This window comes from Parasteatoda tepidariorum, chromosome 8 (genome assembly GCF_982258835.1).
Source record: "Parasteatoda tepidariorum strain Cologne lab strain chromosome 8, Ptep-v5.0, whole genome shotgun sequence".
Taxonomy (NCBI): Eukaryota; Metazoa; Arthropoda; class Arachnida; order Araneae; family Theridiidae; genus Parasteatoda; species Parasteatoda tepidariorum.
In genome coordinates this window covers 53952569-53974773 of record NC_141762.1, presented here as the reverse complement: position 1 = coordinate 53974773, position 22205 = coordinate 53952569, and the positions used below count along the sequence as shown (strand labels likewise).

General features: G+C 28.4%; 1 protein-coding gene across 1 annotated transcript in view; it reads left to right on the top strand.

Annotated features, from left to right (window-relative positions):
* Naa15-16 (N-alpha-acetyltransferase 15/16) overlaps positions 1 to 21364 on the top strand; it is a 71859-nt gene extending 50495 nt beyond the window's left edge. The window contains exons 17-21 of the mRNA XM_043040001.3: positions 10045 to 10238; positions 11903 to 12110; positions 16121 to 16264; positions 17334 to 17431; positions 20765 to 21364. Coding sequence (XP_042895935.1) covers positions 10045 to 10238; positions 11903 to 12110; positions 16121 to 16264; positions 17334 to 17431; positions 20765 to 20959 — 839 coding nt within the window. The 3' untranslated portion in view covers positions 20960 to 21364. The remainder of the gene's footprint in view (positions 1 to 10044; positions 10239 to 11902; positions 12111 to 16120; positions 16265 to 17333; positions 17432 to 20764) is intronic.
* Positions 21365 to 22205: the final 841 nt, after the last annotated feature.

The following is a 22205-nucleotide window of genomic DNA, read 5'->3' as shown; positions in this document are numbered from 1 at the left end:
TATTTTCATTTTTCAATCCAAAAATAATGGGTTACTTTATGATTGATTTTATCTTCTCATCTTGTCATGCTTCTTTGCTGTTGGTTTATTCTGTAAAATTATATTTTTGCTATAAATTGTGTTAACATATAGTTAGTTTCGAAGTTTCGTGTTATTTACAAAAAAATTTATTATTTGTGTAAAAAATTTACTAAAATCGAGCTTCAAATTTTGCGCTAATTTAAATTCAGGTGTAAATACCTGAAATTATAGTTCACCTGAAACTTTAGAAGCTCTTTCAAGTAGCAGGCAATGTTTTTCTCTCAGATTTATACCAATTTTATTAATTTATTTATACCAATTGATTTTATTTAAGATATACTTATTTCGTAAATATGCGTAGGTCTGCTGTACTTAATCGTTTTAATTTTTAAGGAAATTATTGTAATTTTTAAAACAAATAATTTTGCTTTTATCTATTGATATAAAAACTAAATCCATTGCTGTTCTCGAAAGTTGAGTGTTACCTGCTGCCCCATTCCGAAAAATATTTTTTGCTAGGTTGTGTCTTAAGTATTTTTAGCGGTATCATGGAAAGTTGTCATATTTAGGAAGTGTGTAAAATTTTATTACCCTGAATTAATACTTTCTGCTGCCTCCATGAGCCAAAAAAAAGACAAAATTTTGATTAGAAACGTTTTAAATCCAGAAATTAAAAGAAAATTACCAATTTCATTAATCAGCCTTGCGGTGGCACTTAAAGAATATCATTTCTTAATTAGAATCTATATATAAAATCTTAAAATTATAAGCTAATATTGTTTTTTGCATCAACGGCCTTTATGTTTGGATATTATAAGCTCGTTTTTAAATAAATCTATATTTATTTAAATGAGCCATGGGTGATTATAAATGTCTCGCTTGGAAGGGAAGGAAGGGCTCCTACTATTGTGACTTGGGGGGGGGGGACAGAGAAGAGAGAGAGTATCAAGAAGTGTGATACCGCACAATTTGGAAAAAAACTAAACATTTAAAATGAACAGATTAAATATATTTACACAATTAGTTTTTATTTTTTCAATGTTTTTCTTCAAAATAGGTATCACACCTAACCATTGTTGTTGTTACACTCACAAATGTCACCATTAGTGAAAGATTAAAAATTAAAAAATTTGAAACATGATCTGTTACATGTTTTTGTTTCTGAACTGCTGGTATGTTCTTACTTTTATTTTTATGTAGTGACATGTGAAATGAGGGGTAAGGGAGAAGTAAAGCATGGCGTCATTTATGGACGTCCCCTTATTTTATTTTAATGATATCTCGATACAATAATTTAATATCCAAAATTCATTACCATTGACATTGTATTTCTAAAATTTTGTGCTTAACATTGTTGAAAAATAATACTTATAAGAGCTATGTAAGTTAACCAACAATTTTTCTTTTTTAATATAAAGCTTTTTTTTTTTTTTTTTTTTTTTTTTTGTCTAATTTCTACAAACTTTCGGCTCATTAAAGTGACAATTATAAGGTTATATCGATTGAGAATTATAAGGTTTTGCATTCTTCTTAATGATGGTATTTTATAACTTCACCCAACCGCTAAAAGATTTAAGCTACTGCTAAGATTTCGGCTTACCTTGCATCAGAGTGATTTTTTTTTTCCTTCCTTTTTTTTTAAAGTTTGGGAACGCTTTAGTGCAGAAGAGTTGTCCATTGTAATAAGAATAAAAACGACTGGTAAAATTTTAAAATTGGAGGTAATATCTTCCGGTGCTCAACGTAATGAAAACTTGAAGTATAACGCGCTTTTTTTTCTTTTTTTTTTTCCTCTCTCTTTCTCTCTCTCTCTCTCTCTCTAAATGGCAAAATTTTTAACGCGCTTTTTATGTTGTTTTATAGTTTGAAATATCTAAAATTAAATTTTGATCAAAATTTTATGTGTCGTTTTTAATATTGTATCAATAGACAACTTTTCCGCTCTGAATCGTTCCGAAACTAAGGAAAATTATTTATTTCGACCCTCTATGTTGTACATCTTTTATATGAAGCGGTATTAACCCAGAAGATTAACCTTTTAGGATCATTGATTTGTATATTCGTGTCAAATGGCGAATTAATTCTCTGATCCTTTAAGATATCAGCTGTATGACATACCTGAATCTTGACTTTATTGCTTTCAGTAAACTTATTTCAAATGCGTTCTTTCTCAAATGTTTAATGATTATATTTTTTTCTCCTTATAATATTAAAAGAATATAAAGCAATACTAAAATATCAGTAATACCTATTATATTGAAGGATTTCATTAGAAAGAAAAACAAAACTAATCTCCTTATTGAGCAATTGTCTGTAAGCGCAAAAAATTCAATTAAAAGCTGAAGCTTGTTAGTGCTTACGTAATCAATAAGAACACCTCACCAGCCAATTAAACACAAAACCAGGTGTTCTGAAGAATCTTTATTTTCTTCTCTCTTTTTTTTTTTTTTTTTTTTTTTTTTTTTTTTTTTTTTTTTTAAAGGAAAAAAAAAAGGAACAAGTTTGAATTAGTTTTGAAAAGTAAAGAATTACAATGCAGATGATACTCGTCGCTAATTGACTTTCCCATACTTCTCGGATTCAAAAGAGGCCAAGGATTCCCTTTTCGCGGCCTTAGTTAAGGTAAAAGGTTAAAAACAATTCGATTTCTTATCCGAGGGAAAGCGCAGAATGTTTTTATCACATTTTTCCGCTCTCAACAAGTTAAATTAAGTGAATTTTGCGATTGAGAAACGACGTAAATATTAACGATGCGTTATGATTAATTATTGCATTGCAGAAATCTTAATTGTTCGGTATATCGATTTTTTTTTAATGGGGAAGTTGCTTTTATGCATAATAATAATTTTCACGTGATTTTTCTCGATATTAAGCATCGCCTAAAATAAATATATATGCTTCTTATGGAAATGTACTAAATAAAGAAAATAAAAAGCCTCTCCTTAAATCGTGATTTCTTCTTTTTTTTAAATTTTTTTATTATTATTATTATTACCCATTAACAGGGCCTGATTATCGCCTAGTAGGCATGGTCCTAGGGCCCACAATTTCTGAGGGGCCTCAAAAAGTAGTGAAAAATCTAATGAAAGGTGGGCTAGCTTTGTGTTGGTTTAAGTATTAAATAAAAAACTTTTACAACAAACAGTATTAAACAAAAATCAGTGACTTTAAGCAAAAATCACTGATTTCAATTGTTTGTGGCCACCAAATTATTCTTATTTTGATATAACATTGTTTTGTTGTTTCATATTTTGGTTTAATTTATAGATACGTAAACTTTATCTTAGAAAAATAATCTTCAATTGTCTGCTTTCAAAATTTCTTAGAATGTGTCTCTTGAATCATGCAGTTCAATAGATTCTTTTTCATTGTTAGGACCACTTTTCAGTAATTTAATTTCAAAATATCTTGTAAGGGGCCGGGAAATTTTGGTGGGCCTTGGGCCTGAATTTGTCTTGATCGGTTCCTGCCCATTAATACTGTTATGATTTTTCATGATATTTTGTATATTATTATAGAATGACGGCGAAAACATTTTCTGCTTAACTCATTAGTTTTCTCGGGATGTTATTATCAGTATAGCGGCTGGAAATAGGCGAAACTTAGTCTAAGTACGGATAACTTATAATTACGCATTAGTTATTAAAATATGTAAGACATTAATTTCATATGACAACAAAGTCTGCAAGAAGAAAAAATACTTAAAGATTGGGGTGGGAGGAAGTAAGGATCACCCTGAGCTATTACGGAATTTTTTCTTTTTGTTGACACTTAAATGTTTTTAATTGATTGGCTAAATCTCTAAGTTATAAATGTTAGTTTTTATTTTTTTCCTTTCTTCATTTTCTTCCGAAATCATGACATCACATTGTTGATGGTACGAATTTCGATCAAGAAAGTTATTACCCCTTTACGCTAGCAATTCTAGATATGGCAAATTTTCTTAATTGTTTTCAAGTGGCTCATTTAAAATTAGATTTGATGAATAAATTTTAATATTTTGGGTTATTAACTATCTTGGATTTTAAGCTGTAATGCAACCTCATTTTCGCTTTATTTGTAGTTTTGAACTTCTTCGCTAAATAAAATTCTTTTTCTTGTAAAAATTGTTGGTTTGTTTTTAAGCGAACGATTATATATAATTGGTTTTTAGAGGATTGCTTCTAAATGTCCATTTTTATTTTATTTTTTCTTGAATAAATTGGGATTTATCTCTAATATTAAAGAACAAGCCTTAAGCTATTTATTTTGATGTTGAAGTCTGTCTTACCTCTAATTTTCTATTAAGAAATATTTGAAAGTTGATATAATTTGCAAACCGTTTTTGTAAATACTTCCGATATAATCAAAATAGTTCATTAAGTTAATAATTTATTATAGTTGTGTAAAGCTAAATATTGTCATATCGTATATTTATATTATTCAGAAATTGCGAAGTTTCTCTTTTATTTTAAGACGATAAAATATGAGGAAATTAAATCGGTTTTTATATTTTCTCAAACCTATGCTTAATTGATTTTAGTTTTCTCTAAAAATAATACTTTCGTTTTTAATGGTAGTTTCGCGGCATCCCGTCTCGATTTATTTTGTTATGTTAGAACAACATCAATTCCAGGTAGTATCTGTTTACACAATCGAGATTTGCACCGATAGTCCCCTTAGTCGCTCAAGTTCTAATGTCAAATCGCGTTTAGGAAAAACGTTTATTAAAAAATGAAAAAGACTTACTCCACTTTAAATTTGTGTTCTGTAAACTTTTTTTTTAAAAAAAATATTGCTTGCTTGTAATTAATTGTAAAGGAATATAATGCTCTTTAAATGTGATTTTCCATTGGTCATGGAAATCAATGCGATCTTCAACAAAAGAACAGAGAAGGAAGTTGATTATTTTTATCTGAATTCTTTTGATGCAACGCTTCAGCGATTTGTTTACCAAGCCATTTTTTTTCTTTGTTTATTTTCTTAAATAGATTTTTTTTAAAAATGTTAAATGAATAAATAACATCGTCGTCTTCGATTTCGAAGTGTCAGTAGGTGTCGCTTTGTATCATTTACACTTTATTTACTGTAGAATCTAATTAAAACTTTTTCTTTTGATCAACAAATTACCCCATAGGGATTCGCTTTGCCATCTGATTCAGAAAGAAAATGAACACTCAAAAAAGGCTATTCGAAATTATTATATGTCAATTATTTGATCACTTTATCATATGCTTTCAAAGCTATCACACTGTATAATTTTTGTTTTTATGATCAGATTTTAACAAACTAAGTGCCGATCGTAATGGATCAAAAGAGCGACCTCAAATATGCTAATTAATTAGCACCAATTATCAATTATTAAAGATAGTTTTTTGGACAGATTTAGATTTTTGACTATCAAAAGGGGGGGGGGGGCGTAATCTGATCGATAGGTTAGAGTGACAGCGGTCAAAAGTTTTGAGCCCCTTAGAGATTATGTTACTTTTTTCATATTTCATTATATCTCAGTTATTTAACATTATATTTTCCAGAAAATGAAATTATTGAAGAGCCCAGAATTTCGATAGTTCTTCTGCTGAAACGATTGAGATCATACTTACCAGATTGAAGTTTCCCAAATATTTTGATCACCAATCCAAATCCGTTTAAAATAAATATATATATATTCAATAAATGTTAATAATTTCGCTAAAAATCCTTAAAATTAAAATTTTTTTAATTATAATTTGGCCACTTAATAATTATAAACTTTGAATCATCCAGTATAATATAATTAACTTTGTGCAAATCCAGTATCGAACCAATCCAAAACAATTTAGGGAGGATTAATGTATCCGATAATGAATGTCACTGTGAAGAAGAGAAATATTTTGATATTGTTGATGAACATCATAAATATATTATTGCTGGTAATTTAAATATTATAGAGAACTTAGGAATTAAGTGATAAAAGGCACAAAATTTAGACCCATTTACCATATATATAAAAAAAATTCTAAATACTTTCTTACTTAAATAAATACTTGAATAAATACTCTTTGTTAAATACTTGATAAAATTCTAAAATACTTTCTTAATGATCTCAATAAGTTTTTGTTTAAAGATATCAAATAGATTCTCTTTACCTTTAGGTATGCTAATTGAATAGAAATGGGATGTTTATTATTTCTTTAAAAACTTAGTTTTCAATAATAAGGATAAAGTAACAATTCAACACATTTTTCTAAAATTGTTCGTTCAATCAATTAAGCTACAAAAAATTTTGTAACTTCCCTCATAGACAAAGCTCACAATAATTATGCAATCTTTTGTAAAAACTTCTATGTTGAACTTTTTTAAATATTGAGTTAAGTAAAAGTTTTAAACCTAGTAATTTAAATAATAATGTCATTAAGAAAATTTTAGCTTTTTATAAGAGGTTAAAAATTAAAATTAGCAATATACAGTTTCCTTACTTAATTATCCGTCCTAAATTTCATAAAATTTCTATAAAATTTAGAACAATCACTTGTGGGTGTAATACTTACCTAACTGAACCGGGCACCATTTTCTCTAACTACTTGAATAAAATTAACAATATTGTTAAAGAAGGTTTTTCTTGGATTATCACTAATAATCAACCGATTTTAGAGTTTATTAAACATAAAATTAATTCTGTTTAACTTAACTGCGACTTATGATTTCCAGGATATTTCCAATAGCATTTCCCTTTCTAAACTAAAAGATGTCCTTTTGAATTATTACTAAGATTTTAAAAATATCCTTAATTGCGACTTTGAATATTTGAAATTCTTATTAAAATTTTTGTCTTTTTCATAATTATCTTTACAATGGAAAAGATATTTTTCTCCAAATTGATGGAATACCACAAGGATCTAATTATTTATCGCTAACTTATTTTCAGTGTTTTCACTACAGCGCGAGAACGCGAGAATCTCGCATATTTTTTTATATTCTCGCATTAAAAAATGATAACCGCGAGAAATTCGCGCATTCTACAAGCCTATTTCAAAATTCGCGAATTTCTCGCATTTTGAAAAAAAATTCTCATTTGCGCCATTTAGAATAAAATCCGTTTCACTTTTCTTCCTGGATCTTTTATTATTTTCAAAATCTGCTCCATTATCTAGCTTCCCTATTTACCAGTATTGTTCAGAACCTTTAAGAACAACAGAACACCATCCTTCCGAACCACGGAACCTCTTTCAGAACGCATTTCTCTGCAACCACGTGTTTACCGTAGGTAAGGTTTCTTCATGTAAGATGTTCAAATATTTTGCTCGTTAATGTAAGATGGACAAATACCTTGTAAAGCCAATATCTTCTACTCCGAAACGGACAAATGAAAATGAAACAAATGTGGGTAGAAACGATCAAAACGAAACAAATACGCATTTGAGCATCCTAATGAGAATAGCTGATGAAAAAGTAGATGTAGAACATTTTCCATTTGATGATGATGCAAAAATATTCAATGCTTTAAAAATTAGAAGATATTAAAAATGCATTATGATTAAAGAAATGATTTTTTTTTTAAAACTCTCTTGGTGTTTTTTTTTTTTTTTTTTTTTTAATTTTTGAAGTCTCACTTAACTTTTTGAAATCTCACCCTGTTTTTGAGAAAGGGTGAGAAATTCTCACCCATTTTTTTTCTGAGATGAAAACACTGTTTTTGTATTATTATGAAAAAAATTTTACTCTTATTATTAGTTTGTTTTTAGATGTATTGAGATTTAGATGTATTATCTTTAATTTTCATATTTTATTAAATAATATTTACCTCGAGGAATTAATGTTGCTTCGTGATCATGATGATAAAGAAAATATCTGCTTTATTGATTCATATGATAAAAGAAATGATTTTAATATAAATAAACTAATTACTTGGAATTCTAATGTTTCTAATAACATCTTTTTAAATACCATTTTTAATCAAATGAATAGAATTAAAAGAATATGTAGTAATGTTTATTTATCCAAAAAACAAATAGACAAATTTTTTCAAAATTTGATTTTAAAAAAATGGATACCCAACTATAGTAATTAAATTCTATATAAAATAATTGAGTTAATTGTATGTTATTGCAAACAAATTTACTAAAATACTTCTTAGTTAATTTATTTTTACAATGTGCAAATCCATGGCTAAAATTATGTTCAAAACAAGAAATTCATGTTTCTTTCTATTTTATTTTATTTTTTTTCTTAAATTAAAGTTAATTTTCTAAAATTATTAATTGTCAACTTTTTTAAATTATCCTGTATAATATTACCTTGTGCACACATCCATTTTCGGCCCATCCTTGGTAACTAACAAATCAAATGCACTTCAGTACTGCAGTAAGAACGCACTATAAAACAAAACCCATCTATTTGCGCTTTTACCTGAATTTACGCCTCTGTTTTCATATTTTGTAATCATGCAATCTTGTGACGAAAATATTTTAGAATATATCATTCCTAAAAAATTTCCCGTTCATGTAAGTTGATTTGAATTCGCTACTCGCTTTATAGACTTCGTTTTATTCTGTTTTTTATGTTTTATTCTGTTTTTTAAAATATGGTCCTAATAAAGGGATTCAAAAGTTTGAGTTTTGTATTGTTAATTTCACTTTTCATCTTTTGCTATATCTTTAGAACCATTTAAGGAAAATCAAGCAATTTTTGTACTCAATTTTAAAATTAGTTTATTCAAAGATTGTTCTCCTGATAATTATTATTATTTTTTTTTTTAACTATGTTTCCTACATTTTATACATCTTCTCATAATTTTAAGTTAAAAAAAAATCTTTGTAGAGAAAAAAAGAAAGAGTACATTTATTAAGTCAAATATGATTTTGTAATTTAAAATATCACCTGCACAAATTAATTTAATATCCCTCAAAATCAATCTCGCAAATCATTAAGATTGCATCTTTTGGATGGGAAAATCTGAACATTAAATAAAACCATGGTTAGAATTTTTTTTTGTTGCTCTTTTTAAAATTGGTATACTGTATGTCATATCATCAAAGGTGATTACTCAATCAAACCATTAGAAAACCACATTCATTTGTAATTTACACATTAGTCGGTATGTTTGTATCAATGTAACATCAAATTATTACATCATAAAATGAATGAGTATCAAATACTACTTTCCAAAATAAGAAGTTTAGTTGTAAAGCCTAAGAATAAAAAATAATTTAATCTTATATTTAACATCTAGATGGCAGCACGACTTAATTATGTTTCTGAACTTGCATGAGTAACTGAATCAAGTATCAATTTGCTGCACTCATTACCTATATCGGTTAGGTAAAAAGTACTAACTGTAAGAGGTTCTGTAACTAGTTACACTTATACTCAATATCTTTATCAGGAATTCTTGTCATATCAATTCTGTTTAGAGCAGTTTCATGGAATAACAATTCATCTAGATTTCCGAAACAGTTTGTTTAGGATCATGCACAATCATATTATGTTTCTCACATTATACACTTTATATTGAATACACTTAGTATAATAGCAGTAATAAATTAACACAATATCTAAAAAAAGTTTAATAAATTTTTTCTAGATCTTGTGAAAACTTTCATAAAGGTGTTGGCTGTAAAATTTATATTAGCTGTACTAAAGGTGACGCCCGGTGGCTGAGCGGTAGCGCTTCGCGCTGTCGTGCCACAGGTCCTTGGGCCGGGCAAGGCCGACTCAGCCTTTCATCCCTTCAGTGGGTCGATAAAATGAGTACCAAGCATGCTTGGGAACTAGCACTGGGGATTCCGCGTTCGGCTGACCACCTGACCGGAACATATGCTCCTGCACCCCAGAGCCCAAGGTCAAGAAACTGAGATGGGCACAGTCGGCCTTGGCCCTCTTAATGGGCGGTCGCGCCACTGAGTTAGTTAGTACTAAAGGTTGCTCTCTAATCATTCAATGAACAAAAGTGGTTGTTGCAATGTTTCTATAAAATAAACAAAAAATGATCCATAATTTAACTTGTTTATAGTATCTATATCTAAATAAATTCGAGTTTTGTTAAATATGTATTTTTTCCCCCAGCTAATATGGCTCCTGCAGAGTTGAAAAAGTTTCGCAACAAGCAACGTAAAGCTCGCAAGCGTGCAGAGCTCGAGAAAGAAAAACAGACAGCAGCACAAGAACGAAGAGAGCAGCATATAAAATCAAGGCAGCAACAAGATGGTGAAGCTGATGGAGTTAAAGAAGAAGAACTTGTACCAGAGAAATTAGCAAAAGTAATTTCAGAAATTATATTGACTTATTCTTACCTGGTATCTTGACTTTTCATTATTAAAAGTAAATTTTACTTTGTTTCATCCTAAAAATTTATAATTGTCTGTTAATTTTGGTCTTGAAAATGTACCTTAGAATTCTTTTGTTTGGGATTTAAAAGATAATTCTCTGGTCAAGTAGCATTAAAAAATAATGTACAATTATTTATAATTTTTGAAAAATTTGATGCATTTTTAATAATAATTTAAATTCTTGAGACAAGCCTGTTTATGTAAGGAAGGCCATTATAGGCTCAAAACTTGCAATTAAGTGTGCGAAAATTGATTATTAAATCCAAAGTTATTAAATGTTTAATTTTTCTTTCTTTATTTTATATTTTTATTTTGCTTAACTGAACCCGTGAATGTGTTCCCTTTAAAATTTGTGGAAGAAAAATTAACTAATAACAATTCTAGTTCATTGAAAAATTCCATAGAGCATCATTTTAACATGATAAATGCATGGTATGGCACATTAACGATTGCTACTGTATGTTTTTCCATAGTCACAGTTTGCATAATTTTATGAAATTTACATTAAAAGTATGCATAACAAAGAAACGGATACCAGGGGTGATTGTATTCCGAATGTATACTGGAATTCCTGGTTTTTCTTATCGTTCCTGGTCTAAAAACAGAACATGCAATTCTTTTGTGAAATTCCATGCATTTCAAAACCATTGGTTGGCGGACTTCTGCGAATCAGAAACTTATAATCCAACAAAATTTTCAACGAGTATTACAGTCTAAAATTTTAATTTTGAAACGTCCACTAAATCCCATTAACCAGACGTTAGCATATATATGATTCTTCTCTCAATCAGTGGAGATTTTAATTCCTTTGGTTTGAAGAATTTTCGCTGTTTTGGATATTTGGAACAGCTCTGGTATCCTCTAATATCGCGATTCATATTCGAGCAATTTTAATATCAAACAGCGATTTACCTGATTTAAAAATTACATGTTTCGGTTTACATTCATGCAAATTTAAAATCCAACGTCGTGATTCGTATTTTAGCGCATTTAAAATTCAATGTTTCAATCTATATTCACACGATTTTTTTAATCTAATATCGCAATTCAAATTAATGTGGTATTAAAATCCAATATTACTATTCTTAAGAGTTGAGTTTTGTCTTATAATAGTTACTATAAAGATGGAAGATACTTCATTGGTAGGTAATTTTAATTATAAATCTTAGCTTAAGAAATTATGTTAAATATGAAAATTAATGTGGTATTAAAATCCAATATTACTATTCTTAAGAGCTGAGTTTTGTCTTATAATAGTTACTATAAAGATGGAAGATACTTCATTGGTAGGTAATTTTAATTATAAATCTTAGCTTAAGAAATTATGTTAAATATGAAACGTGTATGGTATGTAGATCGATATCAAGTTTTTGCACTTAAAAATGATAGGATTTTTCACTTAGTCACGATTACCCCAGGTATACAATAATTTTACTCTTGAGTTTTTACAGATAAAAATTCTATCTTTCTAACATCTAAAATTCAGAAGCAATATTCAATCACTGTGTTATATACATATTTCATTAATATTGGCTAATTCATTATTAAAAGTCTGAAGGTTTTCTTTGAATTTTATTGTTTATTATTATTTCTAGGGTGAAGATCCCTTAGGACAAGCTATCCGTTTCCTTAAACCCCTTCAATTATTAGTCTCAGAACGAATAGAAACTCATCTGTTAGCCTTTGAAATATATATAAGAAAAGAAAAATTATTACTAATGCTGCAATCAATCAAAAGAGCTTGGCTGATTGATCCCACTCATCCGAAATTACACTCAAATCTAGTTCGTTTCTATAACAAAGGTATGTATCTACATTTTTTAATTGTTATTAATGACAATTGTCACAACTGACCAGACTGTATGGTGGTCAGGAAGCTGACCTCATGTCAGAAAGGTACCGGGTTTGAATCTCATACAAGCTATGGATGTTCTTTCCTTCTCTTCTCTGTTCTATCTTATCTTCTTACTGTGGGAGCAACCTTAACCCACCTAATATGGAAGTTAATATTATATGGGTCATTCTCACAAAAACAGTCATTTTCATGTCCCCAGTACATTTTATGTCTGTTTTACAACTTACGAAAAAAAAAATTTCAGCGAAAGTGTTCTTCAGAATGCAGGCTAACAAAAGAATAAAAATAAAATTATCAATTTTTATTTTTTATTTATTTTAGGTAATTAAAATATACCAATATGTCATTCCCTCACTTGTCCCCACTGTTAATTTAAAAAAAGAAAAAATTGTTTCTGAAATAAAAATAAAAAAATTTACAAATTCGTGTTTTTTTATTTCAGACTATTGAAATATAGAATTCAGAAAATCAATTTTAAATTTAATTTCTGATAAAAATATTAACACAGCACTATTTTGAACTTTGTCCCTAGTGTTTCGCATCATTCCCTCACAACAATGTTCTTATCACTTGCAATCTTCTTAGAATAAAAATATTTTAATAAAAACTTCAGCAGTTAACAACTGGCATCATAGAACAAAATTGCAGTATTTTTCCATCTTCAACTTAAGGAAGCTTTGCTGTGGAATAATTTGAATGAATCAAACCAGGTAAAAAATTTTTACATTTGTCATTCCCTCATGTCGTTTTTTAGAGTAAAATAAAATACAACTTCATCGAGAAAGTGGATAATTATATGTTGCTTTCTTGTATGAATATAATTGTATGTGATTGATTTCAGAAATTAATTAGGCCTAACTGTTATTTTTAAATTTTATTAAATTTGTCATTTCCTCACTAGTGTATAAAGTGAGGGAATGATTCAAGATAAGTATATTATAAAAAAATTTTTTGTTCAATCGTGCCAGCCAATTTTATTTCCCTACAGCCAATTTTATTTCCCTAGCCTGTAAAAACTATTAAATATATAAAACTAAATTATAATAAATATTAGATATACAGTAGAGTCTCGAAAATCCGAGGTAATTGGGGCTGACACTACCTCGGATTACTGAAAACTCGGATTTTCCGAAAAAGTAGAAAATTTTTAACAACTACAAATGAAATTAAATAAAATTAGCATATTACCTTAAAATCCTTTATTCTTTAGTATAATGGCGTAAAAGATTCTTTACAATTTAAAAAAATTGTAAATTTTTTGTTGCTTCAGTATATTACTTCTCTTTGTTGATGCGATAGTCAGCCAACGCTTCAAAAGCAAAACATCTGCAGGGGTGGCTTCAGTTTGCTGTTCTACATATTTTAAGGCTAGTTCTAAGGCTACAGAACCTTCACTATGAGATTTTTTTTTCCTGATAACGATAGTCGTTTTCTTCTGTTTCATATTCTTCCTCATCTTCCGTCATTTCTATAATACTTGAGTCTGTTATTTCCAGCTTGTCGTCACTATTTAGCCATTCATTTAGATCAACTGCGTTAGAGTTTTCGCAGCCTGGTAATTCCTTCACCAAATCTTTCAAAACAATTGTTTCACTATCATCATCATTAATTTTCTCAATAGGCGTAACCAATTCAGGTAGAAACTTAGTCCACGATTTAATTACTGTCGTAGGTTGAACTTCTTCCCAAGAATCTGCTATCCAGTAGACAACATCTCTCAGACTTACATTCCTCAAAACATCCGCAACACTTTCATCATCAGACTGAACTAAATGTTGTAACAAACGGTGTCGATATTTTTTCTTTAAATTTTCCAATACGCCCTGATCCATTAGCTGAATCAAACTTGTAACATTGGCAGAAAAAAATATAGCACGGATTTCACCACAACGTAGCTCATCATCGTCCGGATGAGATGGAGCGTTATCTAAAAACAAAATTGCTTTGCAAGGCAAATTTTTTTTTCTCAATGCCTTCCGTGTTTCTGGAACAAAATGTTCTGAAAACCATTGTTTGAAAATTTCTCGATTCATCCATGCACTTTTCTGATTTGTGTAATGTACTGGTAAGGCTTCTTTAGTGATGTTTTTTAAGGCTCTAGGTTTGGCAGATTTCCCAATCACAGTCAGTTTCATTTTATGATTTCCAGATGTATTGGCGCATGCTAAAATGGATAATCGTTCCTTCCGTTTTTTGTGACCTGGAGCTGAATTTTCCTCTTTTGAAGCAAGGGATTTTGAGGGCAACATCTTAAAGTTCAAACCTGTTTCGTCACAGTTATATAACTGGTCAGGTGTGAGCTTTTCCGTCAATATAATGTCTTCAATCCGTTTTTGAAATGCCTGCACAGCTGACGTATCTGCCGAGAGTATTACACTGCAAATATTTAGTTGACGTACACTATATCGTTTTTTCCAACGGTCTAACCAACCAACGCTTGCTGCGAAATCTTCTTCTCCTTCTTTGAACTGATTTCTGAAAAACACAGCTTTTTACTGAAGAATAGGGCTACTTATAGGAGTACCTTTGCTACGCTTTTGGTTGCTAGGGAGAAAATTAGGCACCTCGAATTAAGCGGAACCTCGGACTTCTGAGACTCGAACTTTCGAGACTACTGTACTTAGTATGTTATCATTTTCAAACTTGAAGTAGCTGTAACTTAGAGAAAAACATGTATTAAAATAAAATGTCATTCCCTCACTTTTTAAATAGTGAAATTAATTAATTAATTTAAATATTAAGTATAATTTATAGCATATATACTTTCTTTATAATGCCATTACATATTTCTATTATTATAAAAAGTTTCAGAGCTTTTTATTCACTTTACTTTTTTGGGATTTTATGAACTGAAAAATGAAAGTTTTCGTGAGAATGACCCATATATATATACTGCTATAATTTGTGCCCTGAAAGAGTGGTCAACAAATCTGCCCTTCTGATACCCAAATGAAGAATGTCAATATCTAGTGGGCATTGAGGAAAAAAGATAAAGAATTATCTCATCGTATAGAAACATTTTACCATAATTAACTACATTTAATCATAGTTCGTGAGGCATATTACAATTTGTAATATTTTTGGAAAGTTTATAAAAAAGAAAGTCTTAAAAGCATTAATGAGAAAAAATACATTATGAAGTGTTAAAAGTGACTGCTCGAAAAAAAATGAGCATGTTACTGATTTTCGGGGTTTTGCATTCCTAAACCATTGATGTAGATGGCACATTAAGCTAGCACTTTCACTTGCAAAATCTTTTAACACTATGAAAGGAGAATTGCAGTAAACCTGATTGAAATATAAAATTGTTGCTTTTTTAATAACATGCTTGAAACGGCTTTTCATAATAGTAATGTGTGTGTTTTCATAATAGTATAATTTGTAGTTTTTCATAATAGTATGAGTGATAAAATAGTTTTTCCATTTTTAATTGCTAAGTAATATAGTAAATTGTTTCAAATTACACAAATTTAGTAATTATTTCCTTGCACATGTAAAATCTTATCCCCCTTCTTCCTTTTTAAAACATTCATAGAAAAGAAGAGAAGTAGAAATTGTTTGAATTTTCTGATCAGCCCAGAAGCAAACTTATTGTTATATATATATGTAAAAATTGGTTTCTATCTTTGTCAAATCTCACAACCTACAACTACGTATTTTATTTTGTAAGGATTTTTTTTTTCCTGCTTTAAATAAAATAATTAATCTGATTGATTTAAAGTATGAGTTTGTGTTACATTAATTTTCCTATTTTTGTTTTAAAATTTTTATACTGAAGCCTTAAAGTGAAAATTGAGAATTTTAAGACTTCTTTGTAGTAATCTGATGAAAATGATAAATTTTGTATAGTAATGTGTACACAATAGCCTGATTATTAAAATAACTTACTGTGTAAAAAATGAATAGATATCTTCTTGAGTAAATAGTTATAACTTAGCTTATCTTTTGATCTATTTAGTTTCTAGTTGGAAAGAAATTCCTTCACCTGTGGAAACCGTCCTAAAACAAGAAATGAGTAAGATTTATAAGGATAAAAATGCTCATGAACTTAACGAAGAATTTTTAGTTCACTATTCTAATTCATTGCCTCATCTACTACAAGGTATGATTTCGTTGAGTTTATAACATTTTTAGTATTAACATTTTACTTCTCTATAATTTGTTTTGTCTCTCTTTTTATATTTTATTTTAATGTCTTAACCAATATATTGTTTATTAGGTATCATAAAAAACTTTTTTTTTTCAATTATAGTTTTTTTACTTTTATATGAATGTAACTTTTTTTTTAAAATTACAATCTAACTACTAACAAATATTAAAGAAATTTAAAAGAAAAAAAAAGCGCATGGTTTTACAAAAGCAATTTCACCAAACTTTCTTTGCCCATCAGAGACAGTTTGAAAAAAGTTATAAATAAATTAAGTATGAATGCTGTGTGTATTACTATAAAAGTAAAAAATACTTTTAATATTTATTTAAGTTTTATTTGTAAATATTTCTTTTTATTTATATATTTATCTAAAAATGTAAGAGAGGAGAAGAAAGGTTGAATTGAAATAATTCAAGAATGGAGCTTGGCTTGAGAGCTCTATAATTCATTCGGTAATTAACCTTTAATTAACACTTCAATTCTTGTTATTTGCGATTATTAAGATTATTATTTTTAAATAATATTATAAGTCCTTTATTGTTATTCGCAATGTCCTTGAATTCCCTAAGGTTTTTTTTTCCCTTGAAATTTCAAGAAGCAATTTTTAATTTTAGATCTAGTTGCATTTTATACATATGAATATATTATGTGTGTATTTTTCACTATTATATATTTTTTACAATGATAGAGCATTAAGAAATATGATTGTTCCTCAAAGCAAGGTACTGATTTTTTATTTTATTACATTTTGTTATGTTGAGTTAAATACATAATGACAATGCTTGGTATTGAGAAGTCGTTCATCCAACCCCTAGATTTACCTCTAATAAAAAAAATTCCACTCTTGTGTACACCTTGTTCATTCAAAAATTTCTTATCGAAGTATATCTCTAAACTACTGCACAAATTCTTGAATATATTAGAAACATTCTTGGTTTTAATAAAATAAAGATACATCAACTTCCATAAGTTGTTCTTTTGCTGTATATATGATTAGGTAATTAAGTTTTTTATATTTTAGGTGCTCGAATGAAGTATTTTGTCGATAAACAGTCACAAGAAAAAGCAATTAGTTATGTCATGAATTTAAACAATCAAATGAAAGAAGTGACATTACAGGTACAATGTCTTTGACAATTTTTGATATATTTTTATGGCTGCCATATTTTTTGAATGTTAATAACTAATCAAAACTGGTATCTAACAGCAAAAAAATTCGCTTAATTTTTACATAAATGTTCCACTTTTCTTTTCATGGGTGCACTCTTCATATAATAAGAAATATATAAAAGGTCTCTGCACACTAAAAAAAAAGGTAAATTTTTTTAAAATTTGCCTTGCAATAGAAAAGACAATGTAAATGCCGCACCTCAGTTTTTGTAATTGCATGGTGAAATTTTAATTAGTATTGGCAAAGTTGATATTACTTAACTAATTACTTCGTATGGAAAATAAAAATATTTTATCTTTATCAAATGTAGTTTCACTAATATAATTTTAAATTAATTATTTTGTATATTTTTCAATTATATTATGCTGTAAAATGGAATGTGTAAAATAAGTGATTAAATCAGATTAAGTTTGTATTTAATACTAAGGGTTGTGCATTGCCTTTTATGTTACAGTAATGCAAACCATAAAACCTGATTTTTTGCATTACATAAAATTTTGCTCTATATAGATCATTCACCTATTACAAACTTACCTAGTATTAATAACGATTCAATACTGGAATATTAATGGTTTAATATTATTGGTTTAATTCAAATATTCATAAATTTGTAAATTCAAATACAAAAAAGCACAAATATATAGAAATGAAACATTTATTATTTTTAAGAAAAAAATTATCAGGTGAACATTGGCCCAATAATTTCAAAATCTCAACTTTCTACAAAATATTTAAGATAGCACGTTTTTTATTTCGTCTTTTAGCTTAACCATTTTCAATTTGTTCCATTTTTTGTTATAAATTGATCAGCAAAATTACAAGACTAGGTGATCAAATGCACAGCAAAGTGCAAGTAAATGTTTAGTTATACTGTAGCTCCAACTAAGGAAAAATAATCCCATTCTGCCAGTGGCTGTGAAAAACATCAATCCATCATATCACAAGCAAGCTATAAACTTAGTTCTACAGTGGGCAAATATAAGCCTATCTTATTCTAAGTAAATAGGCATATGGTGACACTTGCAAAACCAGGCTTTTTTTAGCGTGATTTTTATTATTTGCATCTACAAAGATATCATAGTTAATGAAGAATATTGTGATATATCGATCTTCTACTGTATATGATAAACCAGAATATGGCCTGTTATTATTAGGTGAGAGCAGGGCTTTTGGTGCTCCATTGCTCTTATATTGTTGCAAACCTGCACCAACCTGCTTTAGCTATAAATGGTGTTTTCTACACTAGGAAGTGATGCAGCTCTTTATCCTCAGCATTTTCAGCTTACTGTATCTGGCCTATTTTGATCAGATGCCATTCGGCTGAATTAAGGGACTGACAATCTATAAATATAATAGTAAAAAAGTGGGAAAGAAGCATATCATACTAAAAATTAATTTTATATCTAAAATACATACATTCTCTTCAAAAAAACAGAAAATTTATTTTTTTAAAAAGTTGTTATACAACATTATCATATCATAAATGTACTGATTACTTAAAAATTAACAACAATAGTGTTAATTTTTGAAAAAAATTAAATGCGCATAAAATACCTAAACAGAATATCCAAAAGTGGAATTACCAAGGGAAAGTCTAATATCTAAATATAGCAGCAATATATTTCATTTTTTATTTATTTTAAAGGAGAAGAAAAACTATCTGTTATTGTGAAATACCAAATCAGAATATGGTGACTTTCACTAGTGAATATCACCAATCACATAGTCGCTTTGGTAACTGCCTGAAATATTTGTCCGATTCGATACTAATTTATTTATAGCATATATTTTGGACAATACCAACATGACTGTGATTGTTGAAGTTCACAATAACCAATTTCCATCTTTCATTCATAGCTAAATTAAGGTCTATAACTTATTAAAACACAATTTCTCTTCAAATTCATCAGAATTTATCAATAACAACATTAATATCTTTTAAAATGAAAAAAAGTCTGAGCTTATAGATTGTAATATTTATTTTGTTTCCTGAAAACAAAATGAGCTGTTTCTAATTCCATATTGAGCTTTTAACAGTTAAGCACATTTTAAGTCAATGTCATTTTGGCTACTGTTACCATAATTCTTGTAAATTTCTTACAATACATACTTTTTTCAAAGACTTAAATTTGTTCCTTGGATGAGATTTCATCTACTTTACAAAGAGTGCAAAGTTTTTGCTCAAATTTGTCATTAAACATATCTGTATAATGTATGTTTGATTCTGAATGCACAAAATTCTTAGTTGATTTCATTATCATAGCAATATTTTTATTTAAAAATGTTTACTTTCAAACCAGTTTCAACCATAAGTGCCTTGTCATTATGTAACAAAAAGTTATGAATACAGTAAATTTCTATTTTCTGATATATATACACTTATAGGGATTTTTTTTATTTCCGTTGTATGTATCTAGAATTGACACATCCATATATCTTGTCGAACTTGCTTCCTAAAATTTAGCTTATTTAAAGTATGTTTTAGTATAGTTTGTTAACCTCTAGTATTTGTTTTGTACTATGTCTGCCCTCTGACTTTCGCGTAGAACTGAGTATTTATTTTTATTGATATTTTGTTTTGTTTGAATTATGCTAAATTAGTTTGGAGCTATAATATAACCCTAGAATAAATGTAAAACTTCTTCTTCTTCTTCTTTTTTTTTTTTTTTTTTTTTTTTTTAAAGAAATGTCAATTTTTCAATCTCATTTTAAATATTAAATACAATGGCATTAAATTTCTGCTAATGTCAAAAAATTTTATTTCATGAAAACACTATGTATTATTAGTTTAATTTTATTTGAACTATTTTATTTAACTCTCTGATTGTTACACTGTTGGAACATACAAAAATTTTCCAGTCAAGCACAGTGTCTTCATAGCATATTGAGAAAAATCAGTCTTTCATGTGGAAAAACAACCTGAACTAGATTTTACCTTGCAAAATCACATTAAAATTCCTGAATATCAAGAAGGATATGGTATAATTTGTGCTATGTAGACTTAAGCGAAAAACATCATGGATGAAGCATAAATCAAGTACAGAAAAGGGCAAACTGTAATTTCAATTTTTCTCAGTGTCATTTGGTGTTTAGACACTAAAAAAGATTTTTGTTTCGAGAACAGAATTAGTGTGTCCATTTCTGTACTTGATTTGTGCCTAATTTACATTTTTCAGTTTAGTAGAAACATGCTGAAATTGTAATATAAAGTTGACAATTAGGAATACTTTCTTTAATCTATAAATGTGACTACTCTTATTTAACATGGTTATTTCTTTCAGAATTGCCTTGAAGTGCTGGAAGCAATGAGAAATGGCGATCTTGGCTCCTGTGATAAAGAAATGACCTCTTTCCTAGCCAAATGCCGAGAACTGTTTCCTTATGCTGCAGTTTTCAGGCAACCGACACATGAGAACAATGGCCCAACAACCAATTCTGTTGCCAACCATGTAGACAGTATACTCAAAGAAGAATAATATATTAGTACATGTGTAAAATAATAATAAATTTAAATTCAACCTGTGCTGTCCTCTTCTCAAACTCAATATCCATTAAATTGGAGGCAGCTTCAGACACAAGCATATGATGCGATCATCTCTCTCTCTCTCTACTGTGCTCTCAGGTCTTACCTAGCAACAGTGTGCCTATATGTGTGCTGAATCATGCCAAGACACAGACTTTTGAAATGGATGATAAATATAGTTATAGTTTTTTTTAAAGAAAAAAAAAACAATGTGAACTCCGTAACTGGTGATTTCGAGGCTTTTTGCGCCTCCTGTAAGAAACTTAAATTTTGAAGAATGCCGTTTGAGCGGAGGACCTTATGTTGGGAATGTTTTGTAATAATGAGTAAAAATAAATAAACGAGTTCGTGATCGGAAGTATGATTACATTTTACTAGTCTGTTTCAACTATATTATCAAAGACTATTAGTTAACTACAGTAAAAAAAAAAAAAAGACTGTGACTTGATTAGTATTTGCTTTATTAGGAATGCACTAAAATGCTGTGATACATGATCTATTGACAATTTTTAAAATTGTTTAGGTTTTTCTTTAAAATATCATGATGTTAATGTTTTAATTGACATGCTATTCAACTGAATTTTGCAACAAAAAAAAATTGTTTTGTTATTAAATACTTAAATGCCTTTTTAATGAACTATATGTAAAAAGAAACGATCCAAAGTTTTGTTGTAAAGTTTTATTAATTGTAAAATTAAACTTTACATTTCATACAGTAAAGCACTGTTTATCTGATTCACAGAATTTGTAATCTATAACTTTATATAAAAAAAAAAAAAAATTATTATGTATGAGCAAAAGACCAGTTCGTCATATATAAACACACACATATATAAACTGCACTTGCTTTATTTCCATTATTTAAACAAAAATTAGAATTTTTATTTGAATAGTTCCAATAATTTGAGTAGAATTAGCTATACATGTTAATTCATAGTTGCGAGAAACTCAAATTTATAAAAAAATATAAGATTTATTTATCAAAACTTATCTGTCTTGAAAATCTTTATTACTTATTTTACAAAAACAAAATGTAGTTAGCAATTTTTACGGTTTAAACTGTTCTTCTGCCTTGAAAGTTTCTTTACTGAAAGAAAGGGAAAAAAAAGGAAATAGACTGTGCCAAAATTAAACCATTGTCACAGAGAGGAAGGATGACAATGTAGAATAAAAAATTTTGGAAATGTAAATAAAATTGT